The sequence below is a fragment of the Mycetomoellerius zeteki genome, unplaced genomic scaffold (assembly GCF_001594055.1).
Source record: "Mycetomoellerius zeteki isolate Tzet28-1 unplaced genomic scaffold, Tzet1.0 scaffold47, whole genome shotgun sequence".
In the NCBI taxonomy this organism is placed as follows: Eukaryota; Metazoa; Arthropoda; class Insecta; order Hymenoptera; family Formicidae; genus Mycetomoellerius; species Mycetomoellerius zeteki.
Window position 1 is genome coordinate 91,858 of NW_017257468.1, and position 19,252 is coordinate 111,109.

Consider the following 19,252-nt stretch of genomic DNA (forward strand, 5'->3'; position numbering starts at 1 on the left):
TGTTTTTGTGCGCAGTTGACCGAGGTTTCCTATCGTTTCCCGCGGTTCCTAGGGAATTTCTAACTACCGTCGTTTATATTTTCGGTTGGCTGTCCTTTTTGCGGAAGGATGGGCAATCGAAATGAGTATTTCGAAATTCTCTAGGATTCTCTAGGACAGCAAGGAAAAAAATCAATTTTTTTATCGTTCCTAAGAAATTTTGAAAAACTCATTTATTTCGATTATCTATCCTTTGATCCTTTCGTGAAAAGGATAGAGACAATATATAATAATTAATTAATTATATAATTTTTATTAATACTAATTTTATTAATAATTGTATTAATCATATAATTTTATAATTTAATTTACATTGAAAATCATAAATTAAATTGTGAAATCAAATAATCCTGTCATCCCGATATTTTTATATTTGAATATAAATATATATTTCTTTTAAAATTTATATAAATGGGATAAAGACTTAAATAAGTAGCGTATTAAAATCTTAATAAGCTATTTAAAAATTTCTCGATAGAATAAATCGATTATCCCTTTATTTAATAACAGACGTTCCGGAAAATAAGAGACGTTATCTTCCGGGATACCGAAATTATTCCGCAAATCAATATTCGAAAAACCAAGTTGGACATCCTGGTTGATATTTCTTTCTTGCAGATCCATAAGATGCTCATTAGCAATATTAAATTTTGCATTAATTCCTGTAACGTGTAACTTGACCTCTGCCTGTCCACTAGATGGTCACCAAGGCGCCGCTGGATTGCATGTGCAGACCGTGCACCAGCGTGGAAGAGTACGCGATAATACCCCAGGAGATCGCCGGATTCGCCGACGAGGGTCCCTTCACAACATCCGCCCATTTCAGACGATCCTCCGGCTTACAATAGACGAGCACGAGTGTCGTTCGCGAGGACGCAATCTCGAAAAATCGCGCGTGCTATACGAAAGACGCCAATATATTTAATTTCGCGCGTATCATGTACTATTAAAACTAATCTCTAATAAATGTATCGATCTTTCTCAGTCGAATATGAATGCATACGAATGAATATAAATAAATAAGAGATGTGCAGCAGATTTAAACGCGCACATGGTCCTTCTCTTCAATCCCTTTCGTGGAAATGTAAATAAATTCGACGCTTCGTTATTTTGTTATTTAAATTCGAATTACATGGTTGGCCCATTAATTTAGTTACCTGCGACGGTTTTGGTGCAAAGCCGTGTTTCATAAACTGAGTTTGCCTGAAGAAAGTGCGTCTGCAATAATCTTCGAAAAGAATTGTTGCAAAAAGAGAAAAAAAAAACCTTTTATGAGAAGAAGGTTCAGGAAGGGGTAGAATATAGAGAAACGTTACAGATGACGAATACTGTAACTCATATGTTTCAAACTAAGAAGAAATTATGAAACATTGCAGACTCTGTTAATATACTTAAATAATAATATATATATTTACATACAATATATAGGTATGTTCCATATTTCAAGTCTGTAATCGATTCGTCCGTGTTTCGTATTTCGAAAATGGTAGATCGAAGGTTCTGACAGATGACGATTTCTTTTGAGAGACCAAAGCAAAGACTTCTGTATACTTTTGCAAAAGTATATCTCGTATATAGTGTCTGCGTCCATCCTCATGAAATTCGCAATTTTCCCGAGTGTGGATACCTTTTACAGGTACGATAAATCGTGTGTGGTATCGGCACTCAACGATAGTTGCCGGATAAACATAATTCTTTGATAGCTGTACACGCACACATGCACACAGAAAATCAGTCTCTCCTATACGAGCACGTTCGAAACAAAGGCGAGCTCAACGCTGTACCTCAAATCAGTTTAATAACAATTTTATACAATTCGCTACAGCATTAGCCATGTGGATACATACCAATGTTCCCACGCGTCGCACTCTGTTCTCACTCTTTCTATCATTCTTTCATGTTCTCTTTCTCTTTCTCTCTCTTACTCCTTGTGATTATAAATAGCTAGTGTTAAAAAATAATACATTAATATATATATATTATATATATATATATGTATATATGCACACCATTCGTAATCTTTCGTTTTTTAACTCCAACGTGTTCTAGATTACAGATCCTATCTCCACAATATATATCCTTCACTTTCACTGTACCCCATATTTCGTCGTATTTTTTTTTTTTCATGAATGTCCTTTCTTATAATATGATACATTATGAGTTCTTATTTGCAAAGATATAAATTAGTAATTCTGTTATATATACCGTATTCCGTTACAATAATAGGAAGAACCATATCGCTGTCAGTATCAGACTTGGTTTTATTTCAGTAGTTATCTTTTGCTTTTCCTTATTTTCCGAATTTTTTTATTTCACTTAAATTGACCTATATTCTCAGATTGCATATTCCGATCTGCAATTTGTTATCTAAATCGTGTAACAAGCACTTCGGTTTGTGATCCGCGATATTAGCGTTAATATAATTGGAAGTAACATTTAGTCTTCCCGATTCCAAGCAACGGAAAAAAAAAAGAGACGCATGTTCCGGTTCTATTGAGCGATTGACCTACTTCGCGCTGCAAACATTTTACATAAGAAACACGATAATAATTATTTTTCGCCACTTTTTTTTGCTTTATTTAAACTTTGAACCATTTTATTGAATTATATATAATAATTATTTTGCATAGTTCTGTAATAATTAATAGTTAAACTTTATCTTCATTATGTATACTGTATTTCAAATACAGCTGTCGTGTGTTTATTTAGTCAACACTCTCACTTCTCTTTACTTATTGGTAGAGAGTCGTTGGAGTTATAGATTATATTACATACATTTACGTGTCACTTTATTGTTATTTATCATATTGTTCTTTCCTTCAATACTTGGGAGCGTTCATGCGTTTTCAATGTTTACGAGAAAAAAAAAACACAACAGTAATTTAATTTCGGGCGCTGTATTTTCCTTTCAACGGGGAAACGCATATTTAAGTCTTTTTAATAGACGATAATGCAATCGATCACAGTATCGTCAACAGCCCTGATTCGCACTAGTTGACAATTCCTCGACACTGGAATTATCGTCCGGTTCTTGCAAGTCGGTGAAAAACGACGTAAGGGTGACGAGTGAGACGCTATGGCCTTCGAGATCCGCTCCTTCTGGCGGTTTCTGTTGCCACGTCAGGAAGGCGTCGCTTGATATCACATTGTCCATCCACAATCGATTCATAATGGAAACAAGAGTACCTATGATTGAAAACACAAGAGAAAAACAATTTAAATTGTCAATCTAAAAATGTTTAAAGTTATTATTAATTTTCACAAGTCATATCAGAATCCTTTTGGCTTAACAACACAAAGATAAATTTACATATTATATCTTTACTCTAAGCAAAATGTTATCATCATAAATTTCGTACGATTTATATCCATAAAAAAAAATTTATATATGGGTATATATTTTATTTTGAAAGAAAAATGTTAAGAAATAAAAAAAAACGTCTGTGTAGTAGTAGTAATAATAATAATAATAATAATAATAATAATAATAATACATGTAAAAACATTTCACATTTTACTTACCAGGTGGAAACTCGATAAGCTTAATGTATCTTTGAATTGCATAAAGGCATTGCAATTCTAATAATTCGTTTGCGTCGACAAACCGTTGAATCAACGTTTGCAAGCTAGCAAAAGATTCTTGGTTCAGCTTCCAAATACCATGATGTCGTTCTGCACACACAAAGAGAAAAACAATTTATAAAATATGAAAAACTCTTTATAGTAATTATTTTCACAAAAAAATCATATCAGAATCCTTTTGGCTTAACAACACAAAGATAATTCACACATATCTTTACTCTAAAAAAACAAAATGTTATCATCATGCTTGTTTTATTACGAAGTTAGACAATAATGATTTTTAATATTTCGAAAAATAGTGTTATGATATGTACCTAATGTAGTTTCTAAGATGGCAGTCATTAAATGTCTTATAAACATGGGATCCTTCTCTCTATTACCAACATTTGCCTGAAATAATAAATTGATTGTGAGAAAGTTATTGATATAAATAGCTATATAGAGAACACGTATGTCAATTTTACTATACTTACAGTTATCCAACTGCAAATTTCGTCGAAAGAAGTATTTTCTTTCATGAGCCTAACAAGGTTTTCTTGAATTTTCTCCAACGAGAGTTGCTCGATAGCAGTGGAGTCTTTGGCACTATTATAATCACCAGTCAGAAACTCCAAATTCTAAAAGCAAGAATAATGGAGCCAATAAGATTGTGCGTGCATAAGACAAGATTACTGCTTGTTACGCAAGTTGGAATAGCAAAGATAGAAATTTAATCTTAATTTTTCGTTTGTCTGGTCTATCTTTTCGCTACCCAGTAGTCTTACAAACAAATGGCAACAATAACATGAGTAAGCCGAAATGTGATAAAATGCTTAGATTAATACTGTTCTACAATGGAAAATGAAACATGGAAGAAGCGATGCAATGTATACATACGTATTCTTGTATAATCTTCTCAGCATTTTCTCGTTCCGGATCAATTAATGTGTGTAGTTGTAGGTTGCTTTGGTCCCACTTGTCGGCAAGCCACTTAGGTCCTTTGTTACGAGATACTTTCATTAGAAGCTCTCCAAGGAATTTTCCTACAAAGCCTTGCCTCCTCAAACTTATACATGTACTCTCCAATTCGGATAATGCAATAGCTCCGTCCTCTATCGAATGTGCTGCAACACAGATTGTCATGCATGTGAATCGATTTCAAATTAATAGGGCAAATTAATTATCATGCATTTCTTCAGGCCTGTTGAGCTATAGCACCCGCATGTTATCTTTCTATGGCGTAAAATGTAATCGTCATCACAAAAGAAACATTTTTATCTCTATTTTATCATTATATGGTTAATTCGCAAAGAGATGCATGTATTACACTTACACAGTATTTCAGCTATATAGGTCCAAATTTTCGGTATATCAATAACCAAATCATCTACTATTTCCAGCACTTCTCCTAATCTGAAACAAAATTTGTTTGTATTTGCAAACAGTTTTGGTGAAAAAACTTGGCATTAAAAGATTAGCTTTATGCAAATAACATCAGTTTTGGGGGGTGTCTTCATTAACTCTGATAAGGATTTTCGTCATTATTTATACATAATTTACTAACTTTATTTTTACTTTACAATAATTCACTGTACAAACAAAGAAGTAACTTACCCATTCTTAAAACACTCCACAGGCAAAATATTTTGCCTAAGCAAATGGGATAACAATTTCGAGATCAATTCTCGTTCAATGGGCGATTTTTCAAGAACGTGATTAATACACTCGCGTGTAAGTTTGGCAAATGTAGCGTCATCAAATTTCTGTTGAATCTCTAATGCCGTATTCTGTAAACAGAAATAAATATGCATTAACAATATTGAATTCTCGATGTCTAAGAATAATCATAATAAAATTTTTTTTTAATATTTTGTCCTCTTTTTAGTTAATGTGAGTAGTATAGTGACGTTATCACATGAAATCAAAAAGAAGGTATTGCCTATTATTGCACGCCAATGACTCAAACATCTCCTATTGGACCAGAGATGGATCTAAGGAGCGTGCGCTGTTTGATTGGAAATATTTCTATCGCGTTATAGTATATACATATATAAATATACTATATATATACACACACATATATACACATTTTAAACTTTATGGAATGATGCGTGGCTCTGCGAGAATCGCTTTGTAGTCAACAGATCCTGGATTCAACCCCTCATTCCACATATATTTCGGTTTATAAGAAAGCGAGTTCAGAGCTAATGAATTACGAATAAAAGTAGTACACTACATGATCTTATTATCAATGTTCTGTTCTTGATCAATTAGGACATATAATTGTAATTTACTTTGGTCTCATTTATCGACAAGCCATAAAAGCAATATAGATAAATTGTAATCCGAGAAGAATTTAACAACGTTTAAATTCATAAATAGCAAATCTTAATAATGAAGGTTTATAAACTAAAGTACTTGTTATTTATTATATTACAACAAAATGACGAGGACTTTGGAATTGTTACGCAGTTGGAGTAGTAAAGCTAGAAATTGAATCTTAATCTTTCGTTTGTACTATCTTTAAGCTATTTAGTTCTTACAATATTGGCAACAATAATATGGGTAAGCCGAGAAAATGTTTAGACTAACACTGTTCTACAACGGAAAATGAGACATAGAAGAGGAAGTAATGCGATGTATATTAAATTTCTAGAGTACTTACTTCAATAATTGGCTCCTCCATATAATGTTTAAGTATGGAGTTATAAGCCTTTGTAAATTCTTGCTCCGACATTGGAGCTTTGTGGCTTATAGCCCCAGACTGAGAGGCAGACTTCAATACAGGCGGAAGCATCGAGACTTTCCGGCTTTGAGAATTATCAAGTAATGGATGACTCTCCCTGCTCGAAGAACTGCTCGACTGATGAGTGCCGTTACGGGAGCTCCTACCATCTGTAAAAATAACAGATTTTTTATATAAGAATTACTTGTTGAAAGAAAATGTTTAATGATATATTATCACATAAAAGTTGCATATAATTTTGCATATAGGAAAACATACCATAAGACTTGTAATCCCGGCTGCACTCTCTTGGACCAGTTGATCGTGATCTGGAATAACAGATAAAAATATATAAACGATTGTTCATTATCTTTCTAAATGTTAATATGTAATTTATAACACATCAGTATTCACTTGTGAAATCATAAGTTTTAGAAGATTCAGAAACTCTAGTCTGTAATTATGTATCATCATGGAAAAGCGCGAAGCATGAGATTAATAAACAGCCGCGACAAAATTCAAAACAATGTGTTTAAATGAAAAATCTAAAACTCACCCAGAGAGAGGTAAGGGCGGCATTCTTTTATCCTGATCTAAATTGGACATATTCTCTAAGCATGCAAATTTGTTGGAACTTATCGTCTTGGAGTTATTGGACGGGTTAGTAGCCCTCCATAAATAAGACGCTCTGTTGCCAAGTTGCATGTCGTCCATTGGTGGCTGTTGAAAAATAATTCAAAATGTTGGTAAATTCCACTTTTGAAAATGGTTTCTTATTGCCATTTTTCCACAATGCTAATTGTTTTTCTTGTGTGTTGCTTACATTAAATTGTGAAACTATCAGCATAGACACTATATTTCGATAGTTGTTAAGCACATGATTCCAAAAAATTTCATTTTTAATTTTACATATTTTATCAATTTAATTCTATGTTGAATACTTTTAACAAATGCATTTATGCTTTATCGAATATATTTTATAAAAATTACAAATTAAAAAGTACTGTTTATATTAAATAAGCAATTATATTATTTATTAGCTATGATGTATGTGCTTTTGAAATTGTTTACTGTATTAACAAATAAATGCACCACAAACATAATGCATAATAATAATAAGATTGAATAACTTTTTTGCAGTAATTCTACAAAAAAAAATCTTATTTAATATGAACTCAAATAACTAACCGGTTTATTTTTTAATTTTGCAGTTTCCACTGAATATGTCGTAGGTCTTACTCTTCCTACTGGTTGACTCCAACCATCGTCAGTAGGACCACCTAGTCCACGATTTCTTTTCCTATCGCTATTACGATCGTCTTTTCGCGTAGTATTTAACGAAACACTGTTCACTTGCATGTCTAGTCTTTCGGATTCCGCTTCTTTTTGAATTTGGTCTATTGTTTTAGGATTGTTTTCATTTCTTCTCGGAATCCATTTATTTGCTCTCAAATCGATAACATCTTGAAGCATAAAACGAATCCTAGAACTAATTTTGCTGTGGCCTTTTCGAGCAACAAGCTCTTGCATTCTATTGAAGTATTCTTGCATCTCCTATTAGTAAAAAAAAAATAAATAAGAAATAAATTTAGATAGTATATATTATCGCCAACACGAATATTTCTAACACAAACATTTCAATTGAACATGAGTAATAAGAACAGCATTTTTACCTCAGTATTAGCCTGCTGTCCTTTCAATTCCAAATCTTTGCCAATCGTAGTTAATAGTTTACATAAACATTCCAAATTATCTTCGTCGTTCTGATCTAATAGATGACGAATACATCGGTGCATAATTTTCGTTGTCAAAATTTGTTGTCTGTACAGCTCACCAATGAATCTAAACAAATAAGTTTAAGAAAATTATAGTTTGGTAAGAATTTGTATTGTATTATTCAAAATCATAAATAATTATAAACATATTATATTTATACAGTTATGTAAAACGATTCTAAACATACTTTAACGGCATAAATGTCGGATAAAAAAAATTACCTGATATTTCCTACAGATTTAATTCGTATCCTACGCTCCTCTTCTTCAAGCGCCAACTGGAGTTCTTTCTTTTTCTCCTAATAAAGACAATAAAATAATCAGATATGAAAACAATATAGTCTATTGGAGGAAAAAAAATAAACAAAATATATAATGCAAGATGCTTACCGAATCAATACAATCGTCAATTTCTTTTAGCTTTCGGTTTCTCGCGACATCATCAATTGGATTCTTTTCGAATTCTTTTTGGCAACGTGTAATAATAAGCTTCTTGAAGCTAACGGAATTATCTTGACCCTCGTAGCCTGCAACTTCCATCTGGGCCAGTTCTTTGCACAACAACGCATATTCAACAGAAAAGCTGGGTTCGTCGACAGCTTTTTCAAAAACGAGATTAATGACTCCTTGTAGACGTTCTTGCGTATCAATCGGTAAATTTCGAACCTGTTCAACTAATGTGTTGAACTTTTGCGGAGTAAGTTTATTCAATACGCTTCGTACTCTTTTATAAAGGGCTTCCGTTTTCGCCTCTTCCTCAGTTTGATTAAGCTGCTTTAATCTCGTCGGTTTCCATGCATTTTCTGTTTCCCTTAGCTTCACGTCCTCTCTTAATGACAATGAAAATGTTATTACATTTGGCTTATTCGGTTTTGGTTTACCCCGACTCTCACTCTTACGACTCGTTGGTGGCTGTAAAACAGGATAAAAAAATCTCATCTATATCATGTATCAAAGCTAAAACAATCAATAGAATAATATGACAAAGAGTGAACGTTTCGATCAGAAGGTATGGATTATTCATCAAAAGATTTCAGACCACTACTTTCGTTGTACGGCATCATTTACTTGCTTTTTTCTACCGTATAATAAAAAACATCGCAAGAGTTTTATTTTAATTCTACTTACCGGACGTGTACTTATATTTGCCTTTGCAAATCCTGGCATTAACGAATCATGCCTAGTAATATTAGCATCCTTAAAAGCCCTCAGGTCCATAGCATTATGCGTATTCTGTAAAAATCAAACGCGGATATAAGTGGTAAAGCGATAGTCATGAAGCTTACGTGCACAAATTATATACACGAAGAAACAACATGATTATACCTGTAAGCTATCTTTCAAAACAGCTTGTAAATTTGGTAGATTAGCTGGCTTTTGTTTACTGTTAGGATCAAACTGTAAACGTAACAGGAATTCCCGATCATAGGACTTCCTACCGGTCATGTTGACCGGACTCCACTGGCCCTCTTTGTACAAATACTTGAGTAATGGAGGAGCCGCCTTATTAACGCTAGGTGCAGCGACTTCGGCCGGGGCGTTACCGCTATCACTGGAAACCTCGACTTCTTGTTTCTTCTCTGTAATCACGGATGGAATCGTCGTCGTTTTTTCGTCATTCGACGCATGAAGCGCCGACACCTTAAAGTTCTCTTCATTTTTCTGCGCGACCATTGCTTCCAAATGCATCTCTTCGATGACCGCTGCGTGATCGACGACGTCATTGGGATTTGTCGCAGGAAGAGCATTAAACATACTATCCTCCGACTTTGCCGAGGATTCCTTGCTAGTCGGAGGCTTTTCTACAACGTGAGATGCCTGTTGTTGCGCGGGAGTGCTGTCCTTAGACACCTCTGTGGATACATGTTTCTCAGTTTTCGCGTGAACGGGCAAAATCTCCTTCTCCTTCTTCGACTCATAATTGTCCTTTTCTTTGATGTCTTTGTTGATTTCTCTACTGGGTTCTTTATTACTGTCTTTCGGGGCGAGTGCGTGTTGCTCCTTGTTGTCCTGCTTGATCTCCGCTGTTTTCGCTGTTGATACGGTATTTACAAAGGCATCCATGTCCGTGCCTTCCTTCTCCGCGCCTTTACGATTCAATTCGCGGAGTTTCACTTTATTTTTACTTTTTTGCTTCTGCATAGCTTTGCCTAGAGAACAGAAAAAGAAATACACTGGTGAGACGCGCTACAACTTATACGGAAATATGAATATCACGGGAGAAAAAGAGATCGTGTGTATAATTTTGAGAAACGCAATACGTTAGCTGTATTCAGCAGAAAAAGCAGCTTTCCAACTCTAGGATTCTTTAATACTCTTTAAATTCATTGTTTTTGGAGTGAATGTCACTCAAAAGAGAGAAAACTGAGCCTTAAAAAAAAGTGAATTTAATTAAACAAGAAAAATCTTATATTCGATCAAAGCGGAGTTTAGTGCTTAAATATTTCGGTATGAATTTATATATCCAATTCTATAAACCGAAATCATTTTCGATCTTGAAATGTAATCATGAACAAAACCGGGATAGTTAACATTGAAAAGTAATTTAATAATTTTTTATACTAACAAGCATTTTATAAGAATATTAATAATTTGATGTTAATAAGACTCTTAAAAACTGCGAATAATTTTGTGGCGAAAAATTGAAAAATAGTGGCTCAATTTTCAATCATTAAGAATAAGATTACACTCTTTAGAGAGTAAAATTCACTCTAAAAGCTTTAAAGAGTATGATTGGTCCTGTCCGCAGATCTCCACTGGATCTAAACGTAATAAACCAATCATATCAAAGAATCTTACGACAGTTGCAAAGTTGCTTCTTCTGCTAAACGCAGCCATTCAACACAATCGCTCCGCTACATTTATCCACCTATCCGATCGATTACTATCAACGATCGGATCAAGAGCTCGATCAAAAGCTCGAGAGGAAGGAACGAAAGCCACTCTTGGTTCGTTTCCTTCCTTCGGCGAGCTTTCCTTCGAGGCGGACAGCTGAATCTTTCTGGAATCTTTTTAGGAGCTTTCATTCAACGAGGACCGTTCTCGACGCGTATATCGGCGTACGTGCCAAGTCCGGAACGGCGCGTACCGTGATCTCGGGAACCCCGTCGATTACGGCTTTTGGATCTCGTGCCGCTTCTGGCACGGACACTTCTTCGGTCGCCCATGTTTCGCGTGAGTTGTGCCGCGCGCGCACGTGCAACTCACATCTTCGGATGGCTCGAGTTTCCGATGGCCGCGCATACGAGCGCGCGGGGCACTGATTCAGTATTTATTTATAAATCTGCCAAATCCCTGCCAAACGTGGCGTAGATGCGACACGTAAACGCGACGATGCGCAACAACGACAACGGGAAGAATCGCATCCTCGACGAGCTTATCGGCGCGGCGAAATGGCGACGACGACGACGACAACGTCGTTATCGTTGCCGTCGTGAGCGAGCATTACGATGTTCGGTGATCTCCTTCTCGGTCGAGCACCGCGTCGGTGGCATTCAGAGGTCGACGGCGAGGGTGGAGAATGAATCGCGTTGAATTCGCGAGGTTTGGGCCTCCAAGATTTTGGAATTCGATCCGAGGAAACGTCGTCGACGACGACGATAATGATTAGGTGATCCGCGCAACAAATCAACAGCGTCCGCGAACGATTGTCCCCGACTGAAAGACACTTTGGAAAACCCTCGGGCCCGGCCGGCCACGACGCCCGACGACTTTCACGCATCTATTTTAACCTGTGAACTGGCGCAAACCGACAGGCACGACATAGGATTTCTTAAATTAGTTCCGTTCGGTCGGTTTGCGCCGGAGCAGGCGCACTGAGTGCAATTTCAACGGCTCGGATCTAAAACAGCGTCTACAATGAGATTTTAAGATGTAAAACTTCAGTTTTAAGCCTTAAAAAATTGATCAATCGTAGTCGATCGTTCTCCTCACTTTCGGTTGCAATTGGTGAATTTCTTAATGGTTTAAGGCTCAAGTTTCAGGCCTTAAAATCTTATTGACGCCATTTAAAGCAGCGTCTGTAATGAGATTTTAAGGCGTAAAATTTAAGTTTCAAGCCTTAAACTGTAAAAAGTCGACCAATCAGTCGATTGTTCTCACTTTCGACTGTGGTTGGTAAATTTTTTACGACTTGAAGCTTAAGTTTTACGCCTTAAAATCTTTATTGCGCAGAAAAAGATTATTCTTAAATCAAATAATATGCTCACATATATAAACAAAAAAATCTTGCTTTAAAGACTTTAGTATTGTAAGATTTTTGATTGAGCATGTCTCAAATGAATAGTCTTGAATGCAAAGTAATTCAAGACTAAAATCTTTGCAGCAAGATTACAATATTTTTGCTTATGTATGAGCATATTATAGTTGATTTAAAAATAGTCGTTTTTTTTCTGTGTGCAGACGCCGCTTAACTCAAAAGCGTTCGTGTCCGCGCATAAACATCGTCCGAAAAAATTCCTACATCCGCTCCTGTGTGCCGTGGTTTACTCATCACGATCTCTCGGGTGAAAAAGAGCGTCTCCTTCCCCTTCCCCTTCCCCCACTCCGTCGAATCGATCGAAATTTAATTCAATTTAAATTATTGCAAGTGCAAAAGGTGAGACGCCAGCAAAACTGCTGTTATAAATCTGTTTGATAATATCGACTCCGCATAGAAAACTTTTTGAAATCAAATTAAAATCCAGTTCGATTTCCTCCAAAAGGACAAAAATTATAGATTCTGATTAGAAAATCTAGAAGTGTAATGTTTTGTAAACTCGATTATAAATGGGAAATCTAAACAGATCTTATTGGTTTCAACGTTTTTAAATTTTTTGAGACTTATATTTTATGTTAGAATTAAGCAAAGTATTAAAACTTGACTATTTATATTTTACAAGTATATGTGTATAAAATATTTAAGAAATTTAAATATTTATTCAAAGTACAATGTGAATACAAAATAATAATAGTAACATGATATGAATGACAGAAATATTAGGCAGATAAAAAAAAGAATAAGCGCGGATTAAATACAACAGCAAAACGTGCCGATTCTTTTTCGATCGATGGATTCTCTCGAAATGGCGAGCCTTAAATCGGCTAATTAATCGTGGGCGACGCGTTCACCGTCCTCGATACCGGTCTTTAATTCGAGTCTCGATGCATGAAAGTAGGTTGGTCGCGTTTTATAAAAAAAAGCAGGTCGTGGACCGCAAAACTCCATCTTCCGTCTCTCCTCTCTTTTACAATAAATGTTGTACTTCAGATATTTTTTTAACGCGTAGAATGTTAAATTAATTTTTTTCTTCGAAACACTACATAGTGTCTATTCGTATTGCTTGCACTTTTTGCACTCAATATCTTCATTTTTTCTCCCTCTCTTCAATGCTCGAATATATCATACAGAAAAATATATACTGTACGGAAATAATAATTATTTGTTTCAAATATTTCCAAAGTTTATAAGTTCATATATCCGCAAATTAAATTCATCACAAACATCAAATTTATTCAAAATACTTACAATCTGAATCCTAGTAAGTTTAATGTGCTTCCATCAAGAATATTAAATTAAAACAAATCGAATTGTTTATCATATAATGTCGCTTCTTTAATCAATTTTATAATACTTTTTAAAAGAAAATCAATCCTCTAAACATTGAAAATTGAAAAATAAACAAATGACAAATAGGCAATTGGGAATTAGCGCTGTAGACGGTGCGCAGAGTTTGCTTTGAAAAAGTTTTATCTCAAATAAAAAGAGTTAACTTGTAAGTTGGCATCCATTAGTTGCAGTCCAAACCAAAAGAAAAACAATTACAGTAAATTGTTGTCAGGTCGAAATCATTGTGAGGTGATCATACCTCCATTATAGAGTAAACTCTTCAGTTGAAAGGCTGGATGGTAGTGAATGACTAAGAATTCCACAATGATGTAACCGACGATTATAAGTCGTAAAATATTTCAATCTTATAGTTAATAATCGCAATACAGTTACAGGCGTAGTCAATGAATAGAAGCATATCGAAATAAAAGAAACGGTGATCCACATCACTGTTAAATTATGTTAATAATTGAAACGAGAAAAATTCTATGAAAATTGAGTCAAAAAATTTTAGAGAGTATTTATTGCTCGTTTTAAGTGCAAAAATTTTTTCAGGATTTTAACATGAATAGATCTTACGTTAAAGTATTGTGCAACGAGAAAGTAGTATCTCAGAGTATGACTAAATTACAACACTTCATTGGTTACGATTGGCCGTCAATCACGATTGAAGATTATAAAATGGAGCATTGTGTCTAAACGGTAGTCACTAATCTCAATCGGTGACTGCTTTGCTCTGATAGGTTGAAAAGTAATAACCAATCGCAATTCAATCGACACTCGCTAGTGTGATTACGGCTTAAGAGCAAGTCATTCATCGTACCCTCTCTTACGAAAGAGATTCGATCCCGTGGCGATAAATAAAAACCGTGAGACGATGAGAATCGCGTCTCTGAAATGATGACGCGGATTTTAGGAGGGAACGATATAATTAGATGGTGAGTTCGCGGAGGGAGAATCATCTATCGCTGTCGGACATCGAAGGAACTCAAAGAGCATCGCGCCTCAACGACGGAAAAAGTTTCGCGCTCCGATACATCCCCGTTTACTCCGATTACGATTTATCGCCATTTCCAATGAAGTTGCTGAGAATCACGGTTTTTCTTCTCTCGAGAACGACGAAGACGTCTTTCTTAGATCAAAACGAACTCTTGCCTTCTTTCTTGCGTTTCTATTAATGCAGATTAATTTTAACTTTAATCTCCGTTGAACTTAACTCTTCATCTTTTTCTAGTTTTAATTATTAGAAAAAGATTAGAAAAAGATGAAGGGTAAGTTCAAATAGGATTAAAGTTAATCTATGTTGGTAGAAACAAACATTAATGTCTCGAATGTGTCTCAAGTGTTAAAAAAGAATGCACATCTGGAACGTGCCTCAAACATCAGAGGCTAATATCATATTTCTCATACAACAAATCTTTCAAGCGTGTTAATTGGTTGCAGGAAAAATTCTCAGATCTCTCGGTCCAATCAACAGGCTTAAAAAATTTGTTGTACAAGAAATGTAACACCAGCCTAATACCTGTTTCTATCAATGTAGATTAACTTTAATCTCAACTTACTCTTCATCTTCTGATTCTTAGAACTGGAAAAAGATAAATAATTGAGACGGGATTAGAATCCTAAGGCTGGTATTTTATGTCGTGCAATAAATTTTGCAAGTGTGATGACTATACAAGATAGAGAATTTTTGGAGGCTTGAGAACTTCCTGTTTTGTAGCCAATTAACGTATAAACATAATGCCCTACCACTTGAAATAATTGCCGTATGACACATGAAATATCAACCTTAGGTGTTAATTGGGCGCAGGATAGATAAGTTCTCGAGTCTCTAAAAGTTCTCTATTTCCAATCAGCGTATTTGAAAAATTTGCCATACGACAAACAAAATATTAGCTTTATACGTTTAAATCGGTAACTACTGATTTTCAAACGTGGCTCATTATTAAATATCTACTTTTGCTTATAAAATCACTCTTCTCCTTGAATTTCCTTATCGGTGCAGTAAATACAAGACGTCAGCGCGAGTGACATGACATCGTACTTTTTCTTTTTATCAATACTAGCCACGAACGATTCGTACGAGTCGAACAAGCTCGCCCCATGCTCGAGTAAAGGAGTGTCTCGAAACAATAGGTCTGTTCGTTGCACTTTTTGCACTCGGCTTCTTCGCTTTCTCTCTCTTCAACGCTTCAAATATACATTTACCTCACTTTGAGGGCAAACATTTTAGCGATTTCAAGCAACGCGAACAGACCTAACGTTGGCACTCTTTTCCTTCGGACCGAAGGATTTCTTTCTTTTTTTGTTTGAGAACAGCTGCACGCGTTTTTCCGAGGTTACGCGCGAACTTTTCTCAAGCCACGGAAGACTTTCACCCGATCGCCGGATGACGACGAGCGACGCGGCTCCAAGGTTGCCCTGCCGAAAGTCTCGTAATATTTTTTTTTTTTTTTTTTGGCACACGTAGGCCGCATGCTCTTGTGAAATGGCGTTAACCGAGGGCGCGCGTGCGCACGCACGCACGCACTCGGGTCTGCATTACTACACGCGGCCGTGACCCCGGACTGCCGAGGGGACTTCTTTACCGTGATCGAGAGCATGCACGCGCGATTTCGACGACGGTATTGCTATCGACGACGCATCTCCCGGGTCGTTTTTGTATTTTCCCATCGTATGAAAAAGACCGAATTGAAACGTTAATGCACTATGTACTCTCTAAATTCTTTGGAGTGGAATATCACTCTAATATACTTATAAGGAGATGACTTATAAGAATGAATTCTTCATGGATTATGAGCTCCTTCAGCATGACGAATCTACATCAAAAATAAATTATGCCGTATCTGCGAGCGTTTTGAGAATTTTTTATGTATGAAAGACACCTTCGCTAATTATTTCATATATATAGCGACAAAAATTAAAATTTAATTATTTAATATATATATAACTATAAAAATTAAATCACGAAATGCGTTAGTTTTCATGCATGATGTACTTGCTAAATTTTTTGGAGTGAATCTCACTCTTAAAGAGTGAACATTTAGCCAGTTTTGAAAAAGAACAGCTTCATTTTCAATCTTTAAGAGTAAGATTCCTCTCCAAAAATTTATAAAGTACATTATATGTAAAAACTATCTCATTTCAGAGTGACAATTCATGCTTTAAGTTTTAAAGAGTAGATAATACAACAAAACATATCATAAACACAAGGCTCGATAATGAATAGATTGTAAACTATGATGTATCAAAGTAAAACTTGTGCTCATGCACGGAGCACCTTTGACACACCACAGGTTAAGAATTATCTATTATTAAGCCTTGTATCTATAATATATCTTTTGTCCGCAATATTATAAGCTACAATGTACGTGAAAATTCATTTCATCGAGATCCAATTTTCTACATAATTAGTACGGGGACTTTTCATACATTAAAAATACTGTGTGTGTGTGTGTGTGTGTGTGTGTGTGTGTGTGTGTGTGTGTGTGTGTGTGTGTGTGTGTGTGGGGTGCGTGCGCGCACACACATAACAAAGCCTACTCAACAAAACGTTCAGACGGCACAACTATTTTCAATATATATTCATCCTACTGAAAAATATCAAAATCCGTGAACAATACTGTATGCTCTTTGTCAAACCGATATCTACAGTCCGTTCTTTCAAAATCATCTTTTAAACAATGCCTTAAAAAATAACAGTTCTGTGCTTGTATAGTTCTGTAGCTAATATAGTTCTGTGATTTGTTTACAACATCGTAAAACTATATTTAAGACAGACTTAATTATACACTGTCAGACATCAAAGGAGTAATAGTAACCAATTCTTTGAATTGAAACTAACGTTTTATTACTTCCAGTGTATTAATATGCAAATCATTTCTGTGATTAATTTTAAAGTAAACATCGTCTATATTAATGTATGCATTTAAAAATACTAAACTAAATTTAAATCGAAATATATTTTCTTGAATTAAATTATGTAACTTCATTGTTTAATCAAATTAATGATATTCTGAATAGGAGCGACGTCCTAAAGAAATGATTAACAATTCAAATTTAATGTAATTTTGACATTATAAAACAATGTAAAAACCGATTAAGAATATCACTCTAAAGAGTGAAAATTGAGTCAGACTTAAAAAAGAATAGCTCAATTTCCAATCTTTAAGATTGAAATTTCTTTAGAATGAGATTCACTCTAAAAGTTTTAGAGAGTAGATTAATCTCGGTTCAACCAACTCTTTATCTTAATTCTTAGAACTAGAAAAAGATAAAGAGAGTAAGCTGGACTGAAATTAAAGTCAATTTACATTGACGAAAACAGGAGTAAGTCTTGTTCTCTTCTGCCCAACTTCTTGCACCGTTTTCTCCTTTTCTATCCAACTTGGAGAGAAAAGGAGGAAAGATGAACTGTACGAGACATTCAGCTAGAAAGAAAAGACATTATTATCCAGAAAACATGCAATGATTAGATGACGTTTTTATGATGTCTTTTAGATATGCGTGTTGTATATTCTCGATGTAACATTCGATATACATATATTATTACTTATAATATTAATTGCAAACAATCTAATGAAAAATTAACTTCGATATTCATAATATGAACAAAAATCTTAGTGTTTTATTGTGAAAGACTGGAAGATCGATTCGCGCAAAACATATGTCGTAAGGGGGACTTTGAATTCGTAAACACTCAACCGACGACTCTCGAGAATGGAATGAAAGCGCAATTTTGCGAAGGTCGATCCATCCATCGGGGACGAACGTCGGCGAACCAATATGGTGCTGCGCGTTCTCTTTCGATCATTCCACAAAATGGCCACGCGCCAGCCACCGCGTGGACGCGTCTTCCCAGACAATGCCATTGATCGCGCCTGTCGCGCATAATTCGACCATTTCGAAGCCGGTATAAAATTCAACCGATCGACCGATTCCCAAATCAAACGATTCTCCGAGGCGAAACGAGCCGTGTAAATGGAACGCATTCGTGCACCGAGAGAAATGTCCGATTGAAAATAAATGAACCAGAAGATTCTACCAGTATCAATCAGAATTCCGGTTAAACCTCGCTTACAATTCTGATAGATTTAATCAAAAAATTCTGATATCTCCATTTTCAACTAGAATTTCCAATCGATCCGAGCAAACATTTTTCTCAATGAGTGATAAAAAAAAAGAAAAGAAGAAAAATCCATGTGCGATAAAGCCGGGAAATTGCGCGATTTAATTTTCCGATAGAACGAGGAACGAACGGGCGGAGAGGGGCGGAGGAAAAAAATCAGAGCGACTACACCCCGGGGGCCCGCGGGCGAGTAGCTACGCGAGTGAGTGTGTGGTGTGCGCGCGCGCGCGCACGCGGCCAGATTTCGGTGGCCATATTTGAGCGGCCGCCTTCCTCCGGCGGGCCGTTCGCGTACAGAAGCGATGTTATCGAAGCGAAACTGCGCCACGTATGGTTCGCGACGCATGCAATTTACAAATCTAATGAAACAAATAAGATAAGTAAGCGGACGTCGCGATGCACCCCCCCTCCCCCCCTCCCGTCGCGCCTCCGCCGCG

General features: G+C 35.7%; 1 protein-coding gene across 5 annotated transcripts in view; it reads right to left on the minus strand.

Moving 5' to 3' along the window:
- Positions 1-2,624: 2,624 nt before the first annotated feature.
- The window catches only part of Eif4g (eukaryotic translation initiation factor 4 gamma), a 64,370-nt gene continuing 47,742 nt past the window's right edge, over positions 2,625-19,252 (minus strand). For all 5 annotated transcript variants that reach the window (XM_018455039.1, XM_018455042.1, XM_018455040.1 and 2 more), the window contains 16 exons: positions 9,427-10,250; positions 9,229-9,333; positions 8,491-9,012; positions 8,323-8,399; positions 7,999-8,167; positions 7,514-7,879; positions 6,882-7,045; positions 6,605-6,654; positions 6,266-6,495; positions 5,215-5,387; positions 4,934-5,013; positions 4,498-4,724; positions 4,095-4,238; positions 3,936-4,011; positions 3,562-3,711; positions 2,625-3,225 (listed from right to left, as the gene is read on the minus strand). In XM_018455039.1, the coding sequence (XP_018310541.1) occupies positions 3,011-3,225; positions 3,562-3,711; positions 3,936-4,011; positions 4,095-4,238; positions 4,498-4,724; positions 4,934-5,013; positions 5,215-5,387; positions 6,266-6,495; positions 6,605-6,654; positions 6,882-7,045; positions 7,514-7,879; positions 7,999-8,167; positions 8,323-8,399; positions 8,491-9,012; positions 9,229-9,333; positions 9,427-10,250 (3,572 nt within the window). In that variant the 3' untranslated portion in view covers positions 2,625-3,010. The remainder of the gene's footprint in view (positions 3,226-3,561; positions 3,712-3,935; positions 4,012-4,094; positions 4,239-4,497; positions 4,725-4,933; positions 5,014-5,214; positions 5,388-6,265; positions 6,496-6,604; positions 6,655-6,881; positions 7,046-7,513; positions 7,880-7,998; positions 8,168-8,322; positions 8,400-8,490; positions 9,013-9,228; positions 9,334-9,426; positions 10,251-19,252) is intronic.